The sequence below is a fragment of the Coccinella septempunctata genome, chromosome 7 (genome assembly GCF_907165205.1).
Source record: "Coccinella septempunctata chromosome 7, icCocSept1.1, whole genome shotgun sequence".
Taxonomy (NCBI): Eukaryota; Metazoa; Arthropoda; class Insecta; order Coleoptera; family Coccinellidae; genus Coccinella; species Coccinella septempunctata.
Genome location: NC_058195.1, coordinates 2,474,000 through 2,496,413, shown reverse-complemented (window position 1 = coordinate 2,496,413; position 22,414 = coordinate 2,474,000). Strand labels below are relative to the sequence as shown.

Genomic DNA, 22,414 nt, shown 5'->3' with positions numbered 1-22,414 from the left:
TTTTTGAGTAGAGCGTTTCGTATATCCTGAACCAGGATGGACTGAAACTTTTGCAATGTGTTGAATCATGAGTGTTCCAACAATGGAGTCTTAACAAGTTTGATATTTGATTTGGAAATAGGAACAGATCCTATAGCCCCAATTCTCAACAGGAATAATTCAATAAAGGTTAACAATAGAAGAAGTGTCCAATGTCCAGTGAAATTTCATTAAACAACGTAAATTTTTGCCTACGACACTTCAAATCGGTCTGTTTTCAATCGATTATGCCAAATCAAACACACAAAACAAATGTGATTAAGGAAAGCTATAATTTTACCTCTGGCACTTCATTTTGGTCCTCCAGATCCTTAATAACCCATAAAACAAAAAATCCTCAAGAAACCATATCAGGAATTACCGGAATCGCGATCTGGCAACGCCGCCCGGCGAAACCGTGTGACGGCAGCTTTAGCAAGTCACGTAGCGGTAGTTCATACGCACTCACGCGCCCGCAGGCGAACCCATTGTGCGTGCCGCGGCTTCGAACCTAACTGTTATCGCGAACAATGGATCAATCCCACATTCTAATGAATTTTTACGACACACTTTGGCCGCTTTGGAAACGCACTTCCTCCGAGGCGATCTTACGGACCGTTGCGTAACGGAGCAATGTGGATTGAATCGCCAAAAATTCATGGGAAATTCGGAAAGGGAATCGATTCGAAAGGCTCTGGACGCTTTCCAAGGTGACGATTATTTTCGAACGGGTTCAACACACTTGAAATGTATACGATGTGTGTAAGGGAGATGTTTTATTCATGACGGACAATTAGGAAAGTTGGTTTCGTATCGGACGATTGGAATCGGAAATGGTGTTGGGTTTTCCTATGGAAATCTTCAAATTACCTATATTTTACGATTTCTGGGGATTATGCAAGTAAACAAAACTCTCCTTCGTATCATAATGAAGTAATTTTGAATGATTCCATCAGTTCAGCTTCATTTCAGCTTCTCATGAAGGGGTTGAAGTTGCGCGACCAGCGCTTTCGCCATTCTGCAACTTTTCATTTTCGCAAATTTTTATTTTGTCAGGGAGATCGCTCAGTTGAAATTTTTGAGAGAAGATTGATCTGGAGCATTTTCATTACGATATCGGATGAAAATTATTCTGTTTGTGAATGTTTTTGATAGGGAGAACTTGTATTTATTCAGTGAAGGATTCCAGAAATTCCCCCATCATTGTTAGATTTCGATAAACAGAAACAAACGCATATTTGCAGCTTCGATGTAGTCGATATTCATCAAAGTTCGATTTTCAATTCAACATGTCAGAGGAATATCAACAAATTCACAGGAAATCAACACTGTTCAGGCCTCTTGAATGACTATTTTTCAACTCAAAAATGATCATATTATTTTAACAAAGATGGGTTTTCAAACCATGTGTTTTTTAAAATCTTCAGGTTTAGAAGATAAACTGGTAAACTATTATTTCTCTTTGCAGGGTTCTCATCCAGTGAATGGTCTTTCATGGGAAATGTTTTTTGATTGTTAAAAACTTCTTTCCCCTTCTTTTTACCATGATGGTTGACGAAGCCAGAAAAAAAGTAAGAAAAACGAAAAGAGTATTGAATTTTATATTTCTCATTAAATAATTTCGAAATTTGTAACCTATCTCAAAAAAGAATCGGCCACCGAATGAATTCCTTCGAAACCAACCTGAAATTAATTTTTTGTGTACCTAATTGTTCACCAAGTGGTCTGTAGTCTCTTCAATGGAATCTTCAGGTTTAGAAGATAAACCGGTTAACTATTATTTCTCTTTGCAGGGTTCTCATCGAGTGAATGGCCTTTCATGAGAAACGTTTTTGATTGTTAAAAACTTCTTGCCCCTTCTTTTTACCATGATGGTTGACGAAGCCAGAAAAAATAATGAAAAACGAGGAGGGTATTGAATTTTATATTTCTCATTAAATAATTTCGAAAGTTTTAACTCCTCTCAAAAAAGAATCGGTCACCGAATGAATTCCTGGAAACCACCCTGAAATTTATATTTTCTGCAACTCTTTACCAAGTGGTCTATAGTCTCTTCTTCTGCGCCACACTAACTTCTCAGACTATCAACAAAATCCCATCTGAAGAGAATGCCAGAATGCCATGGCCAGTCCTAAGTCAATTTATCGTACACCAAATTTTTCTAGGAAGATCAAATCCAGTGACATTTTTCGAAGGATCAATTATCAAACCTTCATAGAAGAGATTACACGAATTCCATTCTGATTGCCAAAATTCTTTGTGACCTTTATTCTATTAAAGAAAATCATTAGTCCATAAAGGCTTACGAGATTTCAATCTGGCACTTCTAGAATCTGGTATATATGATAAAATTGGGAATAAATTTGGGAATTAATAGAATTTATTATTATCCCAAAACTTCGGCAAATATGAGATGGTACGATGTTTGAAAGAACAGGTAATCAATGCAGAGTGTAGATTTGATAGTTCCACTAACAATCCTCATAGAATCATTGAGTAGGGTATCGATTTTATTGACGTGAGAACTGTTGAACCAAACAGAACTCAGCAGCAGAAAAAACTAAGGCTAAAGCTGCCGTACGAAGTGTGATGGCATCAGCACCCCATGAAGAACCAGCTAATTTCTGAAGTGAATGCGAAAATATACAAAGGGTTATGCCAAGTTAGTTTTTGTTCAAAGACCAATGCTGCTTTAGCTTTCTTCCTTCTTATTCCACACCGATTCTTAGTGTACGTCAGGGGATATCTAAAGAACCAAAAACAGTACGATAAAACTTCTTCCATTGCGACACGAGGTGGAAACAAACGATCCAACCCAGCATCCAAATTCGGTCCAGCTGGCAAGGATCAATGCACTTTGGCGGAAAGTATTACCGAATTCGCTTGCCAATAAAAACACTTGACATTTGATCCATGAAATTATGCAGTGCAATTTGGGCAGAACAATCGAAGGCAAGTCCAGGAACGTTGAACCCGCTGTCAGGCGACATGTGTTCCGCAAGATCCATCGTACTCTGTCCTGTCGCCACCCCTGAGATCTCGGATTGTTGTCATTCGGATACGTTGACTCCGCGAAGTCAAGGAACTTTTTATACGCTCCCAGTAATTGAGATATTGCACATACCTAATTTAAATTACGGTGCAACGCACGACTTCTGGACTTTTCCGAGAGAAACTAAGAGTCACGGACAAAGAACGCCATTGAGATGGGGATCATTCGATCCTGGGAATCGGAATTCTAAGTGACATAATGCGAGATAAATTTAAATGGGCGTTAATTTATTCAGATGCGATGCAATGTGTTCAACTTATAGGACGGTTTAATTAATTCCATATTTTACGTAGTAACAGCAACGGGAAATGGAGGAGAGAGTGATTTCAATGTATTTCGACGAATTATGAAATGTTGTGAAGTGAAGATTTACGAAAAAAATTGCTCCAATGTGAACTGCCCGTGAAAAGAGATTGTTTCTTAAGGATAAATTGGGTTATTATGCTCCATTGTGTCTGAAATTGCGATAAAACTTTCACAATTCACATCTTGAGGCAGCTTTGGCCTTAGTTTTTTCTGCTGCTGAGTACTGTTGCTCTGTTTGCTTCAATGATTCTATAAGGTTTTATTTTAGATTGAAACCTCTTAAGCCTTTATGGACTAATGATTTCCTTTCTTCAAATAATTATCACAAAGAATTTTGACAATCAGAATGGAAATATTGTAATCTCTTCAATAAAGGTTTGATTATTGATCCTTCAAAAAAAGCCCCTGCATTGGATCTTTCTAGAAAAAGTTGGTGTACGCTAAATCGACTTAGGACTGGCCATGGTCGGTGTTATAGCATGCTCTTTAGATGGAATGCTGTTGATAGTCCGAGATGTGAGTGTGGAGCAGAAGAAGAGACTATAGACCACTTGGTAAAGAGTTTCAGAAAATGTAAATTTCAAGGTGGTTTCGAAGGAATTTATTCAGTGACCGATTCTTCTTTGAGATGGGTACAGATTTCAAAATTATCAAATGGGAAATATAAAATTCAATACCTCTCTTGTGTTTTCTTTTTTGTTTTCAGATCATTCTCACATAGTCAACCATCATGGTAGAAGGAAGTCTCTGGATTTTGTCTTATGAAGAAGATGTCCTTCAATATAATAATTCTTTACACAAATTCATTATCATTACAATTATACGGACAGACAGAGAGTTTTTCTGAGGTTTTTATCTCCGTTTTCATGTATCATACGAGGATATGTATGGTAACCACATTTTTCCTCTGCTTACACTGCGATCTGGAACGAGGAACAGGTTCTAGTATCTGTCTCTTGTTGCCACTTTAACAACCCGATATTTTTACGTGCTCACAAAATCTCTGACCCCATGGGAAAAAAACCAATCATTGTATATCGACAGGCGTCTCATGGGACCTTATTTCATTTCAAAATTGTCTCCCCAATACCAGGACACGCGAGCAAGTCTACAATAAAATCCAAACGAGTTCCACGCACCGAAAATATTGCGTGCCGTTAAAATAAACGCGGGATTTCCCAACGGAGTTCCTTGTCTCGACAAAACATCTCTATAGTATACTCCGAAACAGTAATTTCGTCAAACGAAGCTTGTAAAATTTATCTGTTTATCGCAACCTGAAAGTATAATAACGACAGCCGGTCAATTGGAGCTGACAACGTTATTAGTTCGTGTTTTGTTTGTATGCGACAATGCGTCCTCACAAAACAACGGATCCGTTTCCGAAAGAGAGATACGAAAATAGAGATAAATAGGGTATTGAGTTCAACGTTCGAAGGCGTTCAGAACTGACGGTTTTGGATGCATTCAGGTGGGGGGAAATTACCGTTAAACTATATAGATGTTTCATGGCATCTATGATTCTGGAAGGACATGGAAATTGGCCATTATATGGCATCGTTTACTCGATGTTCTAGATTCGAAGGAGTTTAACTGATCGGCGTATACGCCACTTTGCAACCTTGCGAATTTTTGCAGAATATTTGGAGAATATTGTATAAATTAAACTTCTACAGATGGAGAACGATCGGGTTCTTCAGATGTTCCTCCTCCCTCGCAGTTTGGGATCAAAAATATTGATGCTGAGGACTTAACGAACCAGAATTACGAGGATATATTGAAAAATAATCTGCCTACTATAGAACCAAACCAAATTTCAATGTTAAAATATTTAATTACTCAACATATTCTCCTCTTAACTGGACACATTTATTACAGCGAACCTGCAGCGTCTCTAGACCTTTCAAAAAAAATGTTTCTTCTTGCTCTGCAAACCAGACCTCCACAGCTTTTATTACCTCGTCGTTGGAAGAAAATCTACCACCTTTTAAACTTGTTTTCAGTCGAGGAAAGAGATGATAGTCAGATGGAACCAAATCTGGTGAATAAGGGGGGTGTTCCAGTAATTCAAAACCTAAATCAAGAATTTTTTGCATTGCAACATGAGATTTGTGTGCACCGACGTTGTCCTGCAAAAACAAAACACCTATGAATAGCTCTTCGCGTCTTTTCTCTTTAATTTTTTCCATAGAGTGGTCAGTAATGTTGAATGGTAATCTCTGGTTATTGTTCTACTCTTATCCAAAAAATTAATCATGATTATTTCATGGCAATCCCAAAAAACTGAAGTGAGAAGTTTTCCAGCAGATTTTTGGACACGAAACTTCTTAGGTCTTGGAGAACCATAGTGTCGCCATTCCATCGATTGTTGCTTTGTTTCTGGATCGTAGAAATGTACCCAAGTTTCAGCCATAGTAACAATTCGGTTTAAGAAGTCTACATCGTTTTCAAATAGAGCACAGATCGAACACCATGCTTCTACCCTTGCACGCTTTTGGCCAACATTCATAAATTTGGGGATCCATTTTGCAGCAATTTTTCTCATGTTCAAATTGACGCGAACTATATGATGAACAAGTTCGTATGAAATATTTAGTGCTTCAAATATCCGTTTCAGCACAATTCGACGGTCTGATAAAATCATGTCATGAACTGCATCGACATTTTCGGGGACTGACACAGAAACTGGCTTTTCCGATCGGTCATCATCTTCAATGGAAAATTCATCTCTTTTGAAGCTTGCAGTCCTATTTCTCACGGTCGTATACGAAGGACATTGATCACCAAGGGTATTAATCATATCTTCGTGAATCTGCTTACCTCTTAACCCTCTTAAATACAGGTACTTGATGATGGCTCTATACTCCAATTTCTCAATTTTCACAATTTCGGTGGACATCTTCTTTCTTTTAATTTATTGCGTAACTCTGGTTTACTTTTTTGAACTTAAACTTCACACTGACACTTCTGATGAGTTATTGTTCGTTGCTATGGTAACGCAATATTTTTTTCATGCATGGAACTGGTCTAGGCTAACTAGATATCAATGTATCCTCGTAAAGGAAGAAGCTTTACTCCAAGATAGCGAAAAAAGTATTTTTATCTCTATATCATACTTTTTCATTTCCTTCACTCTTTGAACTTTATTTTCTAGCGTCTTAACTCCTCAAATTCAAAAATTAGGTAGAGTTCTGAAATCATTGTAACAATAGTACTTAATGCCATGAAACATATCGAAGAAAAGATGACCCGAATGCAGAAAGCTACATAAATGCTCAATATCCATCAATGCTGTACTTTCTAACATCGGAGTCCATCAAAATCGACACCAATCAAGAATGAACAAATCCGATGGATCATCAAACATTGCAAATTACACGTTCGAGGATAATTCTCACATCGGAAGAGGTAATGAATCCTCCCGAACGTTTAACCCATTACCCGATGCTCAAGTCCGAGCAGACTCGTATTTATTTCTGTATGACTTTCACCACCGGGCATGACGTTTACGCAACTTCAAATCGCTGAAATCGACACTTGATATATCCATCATAAGTCCACGCATGATGCAACAACGGCTTGGGTTTGTTTATATTTCAGATAAACGATGCATAAATGTGGGAAGTGGTCCGTGTTTATTTTTAATTTGACTGCTAGGAAATTCGATAGCTGTTCGCGTGGGATGTTGCTGAAGATTTGTCGGTTCCGGTCCGTACGATTCTAGAAGATGAAGAAGAATGAATTTGGTTCGGTTATATTCAGTTCCTTCATAGTGGGTTCAGTAAATTCGAATTTCCCTATAGAAAAACTGCATTCATTGAGATATGAACTCGAATATACTCTACTCGTTAAATAGTACAAAATATATCGACCTTGGTCATTTTGTTGACTAATTTGAGATCGTAGATCAAGAATATGCAATTATATTTTCTGTAGGATCAGTATTTTAGGAAATAAATCACTTTTAGTGGAGAATTTCGAAAAAAATTGGTAAAATCTGAGGAGCTGTAGCAGCCAGAAAAAGAGAATCAGACATATGCTGATTTTTTTAATGTTAGATGGATCTTTTGCTAATCGATAATTTCAATTTTCATTCATCTACCAGTAACAGTTTAGATTTCATGATTTTTTCCGCGAAGGTCCAAATTTTCAAATTTTTCAACGGCCATAACTTGAAAAATAATTTATTTTTTAAATATCTGTTTGTATATTCGTTATCTACGCCCTCGAATTAGTCGACGGTATGAATTTGGTGTCGATCGGAGACAAAAAATATTTTTCAAAAAATCGCAATTTTTCCATACATATGTATGGAAAATTCGAAAAATTTTCGATTTTTTCAATTTCTACCGAAATTGGAGTTTTTACTAAATCGAGGGCGTAGATCACGAATATGCAAACAGAATTTTGCTGAAAGGATTGGTTCTCAAGTTATGGTCTATGAAAAATTCGAAATTTTGGACCATCGCGGAAAAAATCATTAAATCTAAACTGTTCGCCGTAGGTGAATGAAAGATGGATTTTTTCATTCGCAAAGGATCAATCTATCACCAAAAAAACCAGCATACGTCCAGTGCCTCCTCTCTGGCTACTATAGCTTCTCAAAGTTCAACAATATTTTCGAAATTTTTCACTAAATATGACTTATTTCCTAAAATACGGATCCCAGGAGAAATCTAATTACATATTTGTAATCTACGACATCGAATAAGTCGAAAATATTACCGGGAACGATATAGTTAGAAGAAAAATTTTTTTCAGATTCAGAATAATTTTGTCTTCTACTTGTGTTTACCCGCGCTCCACCACAAGTCCAAACAAAAAATTATTCATTTAGCTATGTCGACTCATGGTCATTTTACTGACTAATTCGAGGTCGTAGATCAGGAATATACAGTTAGTTTTTTTCTAGGATCAGTATTTTGGGAAATAAATCTCTATGCAGTTTTTACTTTTCTGTGTCTTTTCTTTAATTATATATGTAGGCATAAGTGCGGCAAAATCTAGGAACGGACCTGTATAAAAACACTCTTAAACTTATGAAATTCCGACGTTTCTATATATTCAACCTTCTTTGGAGCTCTGAAACGATACAATTGAGAAATCATAAAAAGGTGTGATTCAGATCGTATAACATTGGTTGATATCTATATCTACGAGTGCTATATGTCATACTTAATTCCTATAGCAGCATCCATGCCTTGCCGTTTTTCAATTGCGAACAATTCAAAACGAAAATCCTCGAGAAAAATACAAATTAACATCTTTCAGATTGAGAAGGGCTATCACTGAAAGAACTCTCAAATAAATAAATTGTGCTGCGTTGAAATATTTCTAAATATACAGCTGAATAGTTCAACGAACTCCATTCAAAATAGTGAGGATTTAAAAACGTGATACTATGTATGCTCTTTTTTTCTTTACCGAATCTCTCCAGTCAAAATATTCGTGAACCTAAAAATATTCGGGACGACAGTCTGTGTTTGACAGATGTTGAACATAATGACTACCGAAACTGGTAATGAATACAACACGTGCGAGACCATTAAGTACGTTCATATTCTGTACAAAGGGTATTGTCCTTTAAGTTTGACAGGGTATTATTAGGTTTCTATAGTCCCCTACATGGTATGATGCACCAGAGGCGTAGAATTTTACAAGAAGTAAACGAGCTCACGAGTATGGGTATCATAGTACGAAGTTTTTGATTTATTCAAGTATCAGAACTATTGAGGAACAAGCTAGTTTTGACGATTTTTTTTAAAGAATTTGTGGGATGATGGTTTCCAGAAATTATGAAAGAAGAACCTGTCACAAAATATTTCTAGAGACTTTTCAGCATCCACTGTTAAAATTTCAATTGGGGAACTCGAAAATTTGTTTCAAAAGGAACTCAGAAGCATCATAAAGTATTCTTTGGCGTAAACCTAAAAAGAAAAGACCAAAGATCATGAATCTCTGATACAAACACTGAAAAATCCTACTTCGACTTCAATCAATCAATTCTGTATGATGAGTGTAGGACTAATAAATGTTACTTCTTCACGTGGTCATCAAGTTTTATAAATCTTCGTAAATTACAACCAAATTCGACCTGAATCGTTTCGTTCTTTTACGTGAACTCAGGATTTAAAGCATCAAATGACCGTATACACACCAATGGAGTCTGTTATTGAAAGTTTCACAACATTACCAAATAATAAAGACAGATGCGCCATAAAAAACGTTATTCTTAACTGTAAAATTCGAATTTATTCTTCACTTGGTCACCTGGAGGTTGATCAAGAGGAGAAGGATAAAAGAAAGAGAGGCCGATCAGTATCGTAGCAAATTGCATACTACTAACTCCTATTCGGACATGATTTAAATTACAGTTGTTCATTTGATCAAATTGTGAATTCCAGAAAAAAGTTTTCGTTCTTTCCGTACCTACCACTCAATTTTATTAGTAAAAGGTTCATTTGAAATTGAGTCGGAGTAGATCACAGCAGAATTACAGTATCCCTTGAATCGATAACAGCTTGCAGCAGTTCCCGATGACATTTGCATTTTTGCAAAAAGGTGAATGCGCCAATAACTGCAATATGGGTAGTAAAATTTCGCATTTTTAGATTTTTCCCGGATAACTGACGTTGCATGAAAAATTAGGAAGGGATAGGGAAGTTTCTCAATTGTATGGGCGTTTTCAAGACAAATTCAGATGATTGCCGCGAGAATCTGTGACAAAATTTCGAGACATCCTGTATAATACCAGTGATAGTAAAACGAAAATCGATAGTACTCGTTGAGTGCATCATACCACCCCCTCATCAACTTGCGAACCAATCCACCCACCCCAATGAGCCACAATCAGCGTTGACATCTGACCAAGAAATGTGCAATTTCGGCGTACATGACAATTAAACAGCCGGCTAACCGAAGAGGGTCGTTGAACCTGTTCGATCTATATTTAAGGAATGAACCATGCATCGATTCAACCCCGGCTCAAGTGACATCTTGCAGAAGAGCAAAGCGAGTGGTCGTTGACACCGGCTTTCAGCGGAGGTATATCTGTCTGAAATATGGCCCGCAAAAACCCCAAGGAACGCCGCTTTGAAGTCGGTTTTTATCTGATATTCTTCGGAGACGTGTATGGAGTAGTTCACCCTCCAAATGGGTATAGAGTTTGGGGATTGGGGAGTTGAAAAGTAAGGCCCCTCATTGATTGTTTTGTCTCAATTTTTTTGGTGAAGGTGGGATCTTTGTCCCCCAAAAAACAGTATCTACATTCGACAGAAAATCATTGAATTGTATGTCATCTTTCAGTTTCCAGTTGCTCGATTCAGTTGGGAAAGCTACATTTTCATTAACTTGAAAGAAATACTCAACATCTCTCTGATTACGATTGCAGCACAAATTTTCAGGTCAAATCAGATTGTTAGAACGTAAAATAATAACTGATCCAAAATTCTTCAACAACAATTCAAACAATGAGCCTAAATCCATTGAGATATAGAGGAGTAAACATTTAGTTTCCCACGAACAAACATTTGACTGACAAGAATCGGAAACTTACTGAACTTCCTTCATTTTGTGGAGCAGTCTACCTATATCAAATCATCATAGGTAAAAACGAACGAAATTTCATGAAACTATCCCTCTTACAAAAAAAACTGGTTGCCTCATACGCCTTATCGGCATTTCACGAAACGAATACTGGCAAGATGTAATGGATTTATCGAAATTAATTGGGTCTGCCAAAGAATACGAGCAGTCAATAAATTCGTACAGCAAAACCATATGTTGATTGGAGTATTTAGACTGGAAACATCCATCATCGTTGATGCTGGTGCAAAATAACTTGCCAGTTGCAAAACAACTATCCGCAGAGTAGAGTACCGCATTAATGTGCTTTTCAGATAATAAATCAATTAGAGCATTTTTATTTATAACAACTAACGGGTTCAATACACTCCTCGTACGACATGTTTTCTGGGAAGTTTGAATAAATACCTCCAAGAGCATTGGCATCAGCGAGTAATATAAGTCTCAGCGAAGGAAAAGAGGAAAATTATCCACATTCTGTTTCAGTTATTTCTAGTCCCTAAAAAAAAACAGGCAGAGAAAAATCATATTTGATAGACAATCAGACAACAACAAAAATGATTTTTCTACATCGGTGTTCAAAAGAATGATAATTAAGGTTGAAAACTTAGAAAAAGAAGAGTATAACTATGTCAAAATGAATGATGACATGTATTAACAGTTAATTCTTGAGGACAAAAGAAACACTTTTTTCCTTTACCGTTTTAACCGAATAGGTTCTGTTGAGAGTCCATAAAAAAATTATTTTTAGTTCTATCTCACAAACTCTTTCATCGAACGAAATGAATTTCGGAATATAGTTTTTCATTTATCTGATGAATCTTTTTCGGAAACAAGATATCACCCACCTCTTCCAGTTTTATCATTATTACCATTACGTACCATGAAAATATCAAAAATTCAAAGAATCTAACTCTTGAAACTAAGTTGGACGATGATGACAACTTGAACGTTTGGTAAAATTAAAGTATTCTTCATATTTTCTCGTATGATGCTCCGTTTTCGAGTAATTTGATGTTCAGAAATAAAAAATATCTGTGAAATTCGAAAAATTGTATAATTTGACCCAATGCAACCCTTTTTAAAAGATCCACAGCTGTATAGTGATACAGATTTAGCTAGTTATTCTGGAAGTAATTCTGGCACAGCTCATCATGAAAACTTGAAATGGCTATATCTTTTTATTAGGTCCTAATCGGAAAAAATTGTAAAGGAAAAAATTGTTTCTTTTAACCTCAAGAATCCACTGTTAAAATATTTGTACGAGCCAAAGACTCACCCTGTATATGCCTGCCAACATTTTCGACGTCTTCCATGCATATTTCCCGAGTTAAACGAACTTATAATCCGGAAAAACGTGATCATATAGGTCAGCAGATGTTGATCCATGTTATAATATCCCAGTGCTGGCGGTTTACCGAAAGTTTGATATAAATTCAACATCGAATCACTTCTCACATCGCGAACGCATACACACCAGTGGGCGATCATTTCCCGGGTCAAAAAACTGATTCTTTCCAACACTCGTTCCAGATTCAACGTTTATATGTTTTGAATTTGCTGCCAAATTTCCCGGCAGAATTATAATTATTTGTTCATAGTAATAAAGTTGTACGTGGCGGAAGGCTATGATTGAATAATATCAGTGTGTAATACCACCGGGACTATATTTCATCTAGGAGGATTCGAATCTGGCAGAGGATCTCGGTGTTAATGAGACAATTTTAACGTCTGATATGATTTACGATCAGTTTTGATGCGTCCGCATTGAACTTCGGTGTATCGGTGAAATAACCATGAGTTTTATGTTCTAGCATATGGGCGATTGGAATAATTATTGTTGGTTCGATAGTGAACTTGAAGTGACGACCTTAATCCTGGTTCGAAAACTAGGTGAATTGCAGATTACCACAATGATTCAGACTATGGTGGTCGGTTATGTCAGAGTGGATGATTTAGCTGCGTCCAGTCATCTGACATTCCATAAATAGTGAAGTGCTCGGAAGAATACTGCAAAATTCTCAAACTAGTATAGGTCAGGAGAGTTACCATGCCATTTGAAGAACTCAACTATCCTCCACCCTCCCATCAAAGGGAGATAATCATAAATAGGGCGTGAAATAGATGAACTTTCAAAACTGGTGAAAACTGTGGTGAAATTTCTGTCATCATTCATATTTCTCTGTGGAATTGGTTGAGGCAGTCAGCTCAATTGATTAACTTTGATGTTGATTCAGCAGAAATATCATAATATTGATGTACCATCAATTTCAATTAGCTCATGCTAATGGAGGTGATACGAAATTCAATTTGCTCCTATTCCAAGGAACTGCTATTTACATTTGAGACCATACCAAATGGAAGTTCATTTACACAGCATAGGAAAACGAATGAATACTAATTAAAACCTGAGAATCAGAAAGTGTTCAGTCGAATATGTATCATACTGAACATTTAGAAATAGAGTTTTGCATTTCTGAAACAGTTCACACAGATTTTCTGTTTATAACTGATATTCGAAGGAAAACTATTCACGAAATTGATTTGATTTCAAAAAAGGACGTCATTTAACTCCTTTCTTTCAACTACTGAGAATTGGATGTAGTTTTGAGGATCTTTACAAGTTCTCTATTCAAATGGTAGCGATAGTGGATCATTCTGTGAAAAAAACGATTTGAATGATTCGAATGTCTGAAAATTCCAAGATTTCCTTGGTTAATTTTGTGCGTACTGGAAATGAGGAATACGAAGCAAACTGCAATTTATCAAAACGCTGTACCACGACTTTAATGGAGTGTCAATTTGGTGAAGTGATTTATAACGAGATTATAATTCAATTAGAGATGGAATGCAGATGCAGTGAAATGAATTATCAGACAACAATTTTTATAGTAAATGGAGTGCTTCTGTCACATTTATGCTTCCGGAAGATTATTCTTGCTCTGACGTTTCAGAACACAGAAATGGGAGAATTCTATGAAAAACAAGGATCAAATATACATACGGGGACTCCGGAGTTCATACAGTGACCAAAAAATGGCATGATTTTTACCTAGGTGTCACAAATATCAAACTTACTTGAGAAGTTTCATAGTCAAAAGTTTGGTCGTCAGGATAGTCCAATATTTAGAAAAATCCATACCTGAAAAAGAAAATTCATTCAGTACAAGTCACTATTTGCACCCTATAATGATCAAACACCTTGTATAGTAATAAATGAAGCTTATGGCACAATTCTTCGCGGAAAACATTTTTTAGAATCGGAAAAAAGGCTCTAAATTCTAAATATTAATTCTACGCATCACATTTTTCACGTGAATATCGATCAACCCTCACAACGATACGAAACCGAACTGTTTGACCGTTACAAAGAACACGCACGTGAAAAATAACCATTCTGTGTGCTCTTCCAACGGGTTTGTCATAAATTGCCACCATTCGTGAAGACAGCTGGGGAGTGCCAGTAGGATTTGGGTCAGTTATATATCCGTTATTCTCCGAGAGTCGTTAGGAAATGAAATATCAAAGAAGCTATTGATTCCTGAGACCGGGCAACGAACACCAAAAAAAAACCTGGTTTGTTGAAGCTAAAATTGATTAAGATGTAGTAGACGAAGCGAGGGTTCGGGGCACAAAGCAAATGTCAAAGTTCAACACGAAATGAACGGTTTGTTATGAAAGTACAAATTGAAGGGCTTTGATGCTTAGAAACTGATGAATATTACAGATTTATCGGACAAATTCGTAGATGCTGACTCTTAACGAACTATTAGGTGAATTTAAAGATAATAATATAGATTACTACCATTATAAAATGTGTCATATCTTCCAAATTATCCTTCATAAAGGAATAACAATTCTTCCACACTCATTCGACGAAAATTTCAATGATGGTGCCCTCTGAAAATGTCATTTCCAATAGAATTCCTTGGAGTATCATGTATCGTGAAAGTTTAGGTAAAATGAAAAATTTGTGCGTCATTTATAATGAAAATCTGTCGTGAAAGCCTGTTCCCGAAATCGACAACAGCGGTTTCTCGATGCGTCAATATTTTCTAGTCGTTTTGATATCCATATCCAGGTTAAACGGTCGTGTATACTGATCCAGAAAAAAAAAACGGTGTAGCAATTCGCATTATTTCATACATGCAATAAGAATATTACATGAAATTTAATATGCTAATAGGGCATTGTTTCATGTGACGTATACCTTTGTGTTCGTTATTCGCTATTTAAGACAAAAATTCGATGAATAAATGAGTGTTTTCAATGAAGCACCTCGGGAATAGAGTTATATCATGGTAGGCTGGTTAAAGGGTAACGTTGGGTGTGACTGTAATTAATTATTGATTGATTCTCTCTCCAGTGACACGTGGGATAAAACAGAGTGATTGCATAACGAAAATTTTGCTTAATCTAAGCTTTTTTGTTAACCTTAAATCTTAAATGGTATTTCACGTTTCGTTGAATTGTCGTGGAAATAATTCGAAAAATACAAAAATATATGTGTTCATTACCAACAATTATCCACAGATCATGAATATTCAAAATTGGAGTTGAGATTATTGAATCTAGATGAGATCTGAAACATCGGCGCATTCGGCAATTTGTAACTCAAAATGACATTTTTATAGTTTCGAGTCTAGTGGGCTTTGGAATCTTATTCATCGATATTTTGTGCTCACCTATGATTCTTAGCTTCTGCTTACCATTCTCCAGGTGAACTGTCAAGTAAGCGTTCTGCATTATTGAGATTATCAGAAATTATAAAGAAGGTTTTTCGAAAAAGGATTCATTATCGGATCTTAGCGAAAACTTGGGAGAAAGTAGCAGGCAGGTGAAGAAATTGATTTGTTCAACGTTTTAGATTCCTCAGGAGTCATGACAACGTCTAAAAAAACAGTCAATTTCATTGTACCTACATTATTCAGAAAAAGTTGCAAAATGGTGAATGCGTCGGGTCATCACACACTAATATATTCGACATTCTCGTGATTTGAAATCAGAAAGTTGAAAAAATCTCATAAATTTGAGGAGAAATGAGATCCAATAAGGGAGCAGATAGCCCAAATCGAGGAAATCTGATTACAGTGTGATGCAATTGAAATGAGAAGAATAGGTTTCCAGTTGAACATAAAAATTAGATCAATTCTGCTCTGAAGCATTTGAAATAAAACTGCGTGTACATAATCCCATATATTTCGAAGAAAACTGCTGTGTATACGCTATTTTTCCTCAATAACCCCTTCAGGAAAATAGTGAAAATAAAAAAGAAGAACCATATTTTTTGTTAATCTTCGGAAGGAGCATTCACAAGAAATTTTATGCCAAACACACAGCTTAATTTCTACCACAGAATCACCCCTTACAGTTTTCCGGTGTTATTCAGATAAACATCAATACAGTATGAATGTTTCGACCAGCATTCAACAATCGTCTTCAGTGATCATTGTGAGCCAAAGAAGGTTACTTTACACATTTAGTAACTTGCTCTTTTTTCGAATTCTACGGTTGAAAATGAGAGGATGACAACTGGTTAACGCTTGTCGAAAAGTTCAAAGGAATAATCCAAAATGAAATAACCCAATATATCCTGCAATAATATTAAACCTAACTACCTAACAAAATGAAGTCGTTTCAACACACATTCCATCAGATTAATCAGAACAGCATCAATATTTCATTCAGGACTCACAACATACAACGTCGAACAATAATTTCAGTCAGATCTTTTAATTCTCCTCAGGTGCACTCACGGAAATGCTTGGCAGTCATACAGCAGATTTATGCGGACAACCAATCATATGCGCTCAGAAATTTCGGCAATTTGTCGACGTCAGCGATTGTCACAACTTTTCAACATAATCAACATGAGATGTTGTCCCCTGCCTAATTACCTTGCGCGGTGGTCCTATATCTTAACTCGGAGATGCGCATTCGTAACGTGTACATCTTTACGAGACAGTTATCCCCGATGATCTCTAACATCAGAGAAATTTGAATTGAATACGAATGAAGTTCCACGTACTTCCTATTATACGACCAGGAGATAAGTAGAAACGTTGTTATTAAGAGATTATACAGATAGGTGCTGTTAATGCTCGAATGTGTGGCAAGCGTTGTTGCCGCTTCTACGTCGTTTTTTTCCTGAATCGTTGACAGATGTAGGTCTTGGGTTAGGTTTCGTTCTACTTAAACATAAACTCGATTACTCGTTTCTCTGTGTAGATCCGTATGGATTCTGGAAAGTTGAAGGGAGCTTCAACAACGTTACGCGTTCAGATTCGAAAGAAACTGGGATTGAAGACATTGAGATTTGAATGCTCGATTGTTAAAGCAATTTTGGAGCCTTTCAGAGTATTTTATTGGTTCAAAGGTAGATTCTGTACCCAAAATCTGAGGCAACTGTCAACTATTTGAACCTCTAATGCTTGTATCTCAAACCTATTTTTCTCGAAGGTTTCCTTATCATTTAAAAAGCCCATTGAATGAATTTGTTTGGGATAAAATTTCCAGAGATCATTACGTCTTTCATTCACTGTTGGATTATGTACATGGGCAGTCTTTGCTAAGTGAGGAATATGAAAATAGTGAATCTACAAAACATCACAGGAAAGACTGTGAAACTACGCAGAAGGCATCGGCATAAAAGACGTTTGAAACGTCTGGATAAATTCAGTGGGAGATGAGAAAACTTTTGAACATAACAGTAATGTCAACAGGTGATTGAATTAAGTCTGGGGAAACCATGCAAAAATAATTATAATTCTCTCGATATCTCACTTTGGATTCAGGATAATCTTCCATGGGGAAAAACCACTTGGAACAACAGTTTCACACAGATTTCAAGTCACAATTCACTCCTGTAGCAACGCTTCGCTAAACTCACGCACTCACTCGACTCCTCATCGAATATTAGCAGAAATCTTTAAAATCCAGATATCCTCGCCCAACTTGGCAACGTGCCTGGCAAGATGGCGCCGTCCTTAGTCCTCCGGTTTACTGACTGAGTGAGAAGTGGGCCGTAGAGCGGGGTCGGTGACCGGACGAGAAAGTTAGTGTACGTTGTACGTTTCCAGATACCCATGACATTTATTCGCGAACGCCGATCAGGGATGTGCTTTGGGAGTATCGTATCGACGCGACGCTCGTTGTTCGCGAACTGGATCGACAGATGGTCGAGCTGACCGAGGGAATCCTCTCGTTTTTTGCGGAGGGAGGGAATGGAGTAGGAGTTTGAGGCCGCAGGCTGCCTTGAAGGCTCATAAATTATTTTTTTCTGTGGTTCTGAGTCGAACCTGTCAACACATAAACTGACATACTTCATCTCATCTCGAATATGTAACCATTTCATATAAGAGTTACCAAATTCAAATATAACCCATTTTTTGACCTAATTTTCTCTTACGAGGGGTCTACACCGTTTCGGTGGTCCGTTGCAAAAGCGAAAAGATATATATTACGTCAGAAAACATTAATTAATAGGGGGTTTTCATTAGAATTAAATTCAATCAGTTCATTATCTCGGAAAGTCAGACATTTTTCCATTAAAGAATAAATGTTCATTCATGTTATTGACTTTCCGAGGTAAAGTAACTCCTTCAATGTAATTCCACATGAAAAAATTTCTCGAAAAGCCTCTCGATTAGCTACAATTCCAAATATGCCGATATTGAAAGCACACATCTGTAAAGTGCTGCCATCCTTTAGACGGTAGTGAAAGCTATTGTAATATTCGCAACTTCTACTGATCGTTCTAGAGTTCTGGCATCACCCCATATTTTGGTAGTATGGAAGAATAAGTGCAAGCTGTTAAGCTTATGAAACTGTTCGTATTAAAAGTGCTACTGTCTCTCTACCACACTTTCACACCGTGCAAGACTCTGCAGATATGAAACAGTTGCTGTCAATAATTGTGAGACATTTCTAGTTTGAACATGGACTAAGGATTAGGTTATGCATATGAAACAATCCAGACTTGCTACCGTCCTTATCTGATTCGCTGACGGACTACTGAAATCGATAAGGGATTATCCTCAACATCATCAGCTCGGTCTCCTGGCCATCTGCTCGCGGTCGGAACAAAAGAGACCGCAGACTACCCAGCCACCTCGATCGACGATAAAGGAAGGAACAAACGATTCATTTGCGTGAGAGTCCGCTTGTGGATATTCTTACCTGGCCGGATATCAGGCAGCTGTTGCACTTCGACGAAGCACTAAAACAAAGGGAAATCGCATGATGTCCCTCCTCATTGCGGAGACTTTTATTTCTCCGAGGGGTATTCGATTGCAATTCGGAACGAGAGACCGGCTAATGGCTATATGAGGAAGCTGTTGCAGATATTTTACGTCGCATAGATGTCAGATAGCGCTCATATGGATATTTTCCTGGATTGCCGAGTAATTGGCTGAGATTTTCAACAACGCTTTCAGTTAATGGAGTGAACGCGTGTCTTGGTAATAAGAAAAACATAGGAAGAAACGAAATGAAACCAAATGATGAGGAAAAACTCGTCACAACACTCTCTAAGCTTGCATATGACAGGTTTCTACAGACAGCTACCGTGGAAACCGCCAACAGATCATAGATGGCGCTATCGCCTGAATAGGCCATGAAGGAACCATTCGGATTCTATCATATGGGCGTCACAACGCCAGTCGTGGTGTGTATAAGGTAGGAACTAGTAGAGTCAGCCTCACTGATCGTTTCTTCAGCTATTTCCAGAATGAGACGCATGTATCCCCAAGAGAAGTGGACGCCCAAGATCTACCACTAGTGCAAAATCGGTTTCTGACTTTGAGTACTTGTCGAGATATGCATATGCAACAGCAGCTTACAACGATTGAAACAGTCGCCATCTTTCTATGTTTCCATGTTTCCTTTTTTCTCTTCTTGGAATTGTTGATAAGTCGTATCACTGTCAAGGTTACTCGTTGGATTTTCGAAACCTAAATTCAACCACCCATTGATTTCTCCTATAATCAACGTAGATTCAAACTGATAGCCAGACCACCAATAAGAAAAGTGCTCCTATAACGTATATTCCATGAGGAGTAAGAAACCTCAAATCTACGTTGCATAAGAAACCATTAAACAACCTGTCACTGTAGCAAGCAATATTACTGCAAAAAAGAAGATTGAGGATGGAAGAAAACCTTGAAGTTGATGGAGAAGAGGTTGAATGGGAAAATGAAGCAACATACCTAGGAGTGAAGCTTGACAGAGGACTAACATGGAAAAACCACATCAAATGTGCAGTTGATAAAACAAAAGCCGCAATGAGTAGTGAATTTTAATCTACATTATGGATTAATTTCGAGAAGGTTTCCGCTGGCTCAAAATCATATGGTACTTGGATTGGAATGGACCAAAGAGCTCGTGAATTGGGACGATCAAAGGAGCTCACAGATGGACGATTTTGGGATGGTCAGCGTGCTGGGGTATGGCCCCATCTTCTGGAGCCCAGAAATAGCAAATTCCCCATTCGTTCCGGGGTGGTATAGTTACTGTTCGGGGAGACATTTGTTTCAATGGACGTAAAGAATCTTTGGTCCTTGATGCTACAGTGAATCAGCAAGTTATTGACAATATTAGTCCTTTATTTTATGCTGCTATTGGGGAAATATTCTTATCTGGCAAAAATTGTCGATGAAACTCTGGTAATTCATGTTATGGCGTATTTGGCCCTGCCTCCTTGATCGCCAGACCTCAATCCCATTGCGAAGGCGTTGCCAAGCTGTGGTTGATGTTCGGGAAAGCCATACTTTTCAAGAACTTGAGATGATTCTGTACTATAGATACTAAAGATAGATTTTCACCTGAAACTGTGAAACTAATAAGGAAATGAGTAAAAGTGAGGTTAGATAAGTGGGCAAACATTCAGATTTCTTATCTAAACCTCCTCAACTCTCGTAGAGCTGTATATTCGTGTAGAAAAACAAGAATACAACAATAATAATCTCCATATGAGTGAATCAGAGAAACCACCATCAAATCTGCCCGATCAAGACTGACTTACAGCAACGAGAGTATCCACTTCCACCTTCACCAACGTTTCTTCGGGCAGCAGGTCCGAGATGCGTGATGCCAATGTTAAAATTTCGGTAATTCGATAGCGGTCTGTCAACTTTATTGCGTTCCCCAGTACCGTTCAACGGAGGTTACGACGAAGACAGCTATGCGTGCTGGTCGTGGATCGACCAGGGGCCGCAGGAGTGCCCACAAAGGGCCCCTTCGCCGTAGAGGAGGCAAAAAAGCGGTCGACCGCAACGCCTTGCACCTAAATTGCCCTGATGAATGGCGGTCCTGCTGAAATTCGGTCGAAGACTCCTGGACTTTTTGCCTCGTGGGGCATCCACCTCGAAGTCGAGGTTGCCATCCATTGAAGAAGACAGATTGATGCAGTTGGTGCTCATCGAGTATGTACAGGGTGTCCCAGGTTTAATGGAAATAAGTCGTTGATTTCACGCTACTTTAACCAAAATTGCAACGAAGTTTAATGCAAAATACTCTCAACAACCCTTAGGTTAGGGTAGGTAGATTCGGATATGCCTCAGGATTTCGTCCTCAGACTCTTCTCGGGTCTACTTCCCCTCAGAATGTTATGAATTGTGTCCATAGATGGCCAAACGACGATAAATAGAAAATATGATTCAATTGATGGTGGAAAACCCTTACAAGATTGAAAAGCATCATTGTATCGTCTAGAATTCTCAACGTAACAGACCTAGAATCAACGTCGCTTAACTTCTGTTCTATATAGTATACAGGGTGACAATTTGAACACATGCCAGTCCAATTATGTCACGACAAGGATGATTTCAGAGAAAATACCGGAACAGGTCAGTTTCTATTCGTAAGGGGACATATTTTGAGCAGAATTGTAAGCCGAAATGTTCTCAACCCTAGGTGTAGAGGCTATCACCCCTAAATTCTCAATGGGGAATAGGGGGGAAGCTATACCTCAATTGAAAGATCACTTGATCCTCTACATGAATACTATGGTTTGCAAATTTTTATGGAGTCCTTGAAGTAGTTACAGGGGTTGACAATTTGAAAACTTGCCAGGCCAATTATGTCTCGACAAGGATGTTTTCAGAGAAAATGTCGAAACAGGTCAATTTTTATTCGGAGGGGGGCATGTTTCTAGTAGAATTGTGAGTCAAAATCTCCTCAAACCTAGGTGTAAGGGCCATCACCCCTAAATTCTTCATAGGGAATAGAGGCTGAGCTATACCTCAATTAGAAGACAATAGTGTGATGTAGATGGACATATTGTCTTCAAATTGACGTTTAGCTCAGCCTCTATTCCCTATGAAGAATTTAGGGGTGATAGCCCCTACACCAAGGTTTGAGGAGATTTCGTCTTACAATTTTGCTCAAAATATGTCCCCCTCCGTCTAAAAATGAACCTGTTCCGGTATTTTCTTTGAAAACATCCTTGTCAATACT

At 37.7% G+C, this 22,414-nt stretch overlaps 1 protein-coding gene across 5 annotated transcripts in view; it reads right to left on the bottom strand.

Annotated features, from left to right (window-relative positions):
- LOC123317427 (ABC transporter G family member 14) overlaps window positions 1–22,414 on the bottom strand; it is a 104,168-nt gene that overhangs the window by 15,057 nt on the left and 66,697 nt on the right. For 2 of the 5 annotated variants that reach the window (XM_044903958.1, XM_044903959.1), the window contains exon 2: window positions 14,039–14,102. The exons of 2 other annotated variants lie outside the window; for them this stretch is intronic. In XM_044903958.1, coding sequence (XP_044759893.1) covers window positions 14,039–14,100 — 62 coding nt within the window. In that variant the 5' untranslated portion in view covers window positions 14,101–14,102. Of the gene's footprint in view, window positions 1–14,038; window positions 14,103–17,743; window positions 18,010–22,414 lie in introns of those variants that run through there. One more of the 5 variants, XM_044903957.1, reaches the window with a different exon arrangement.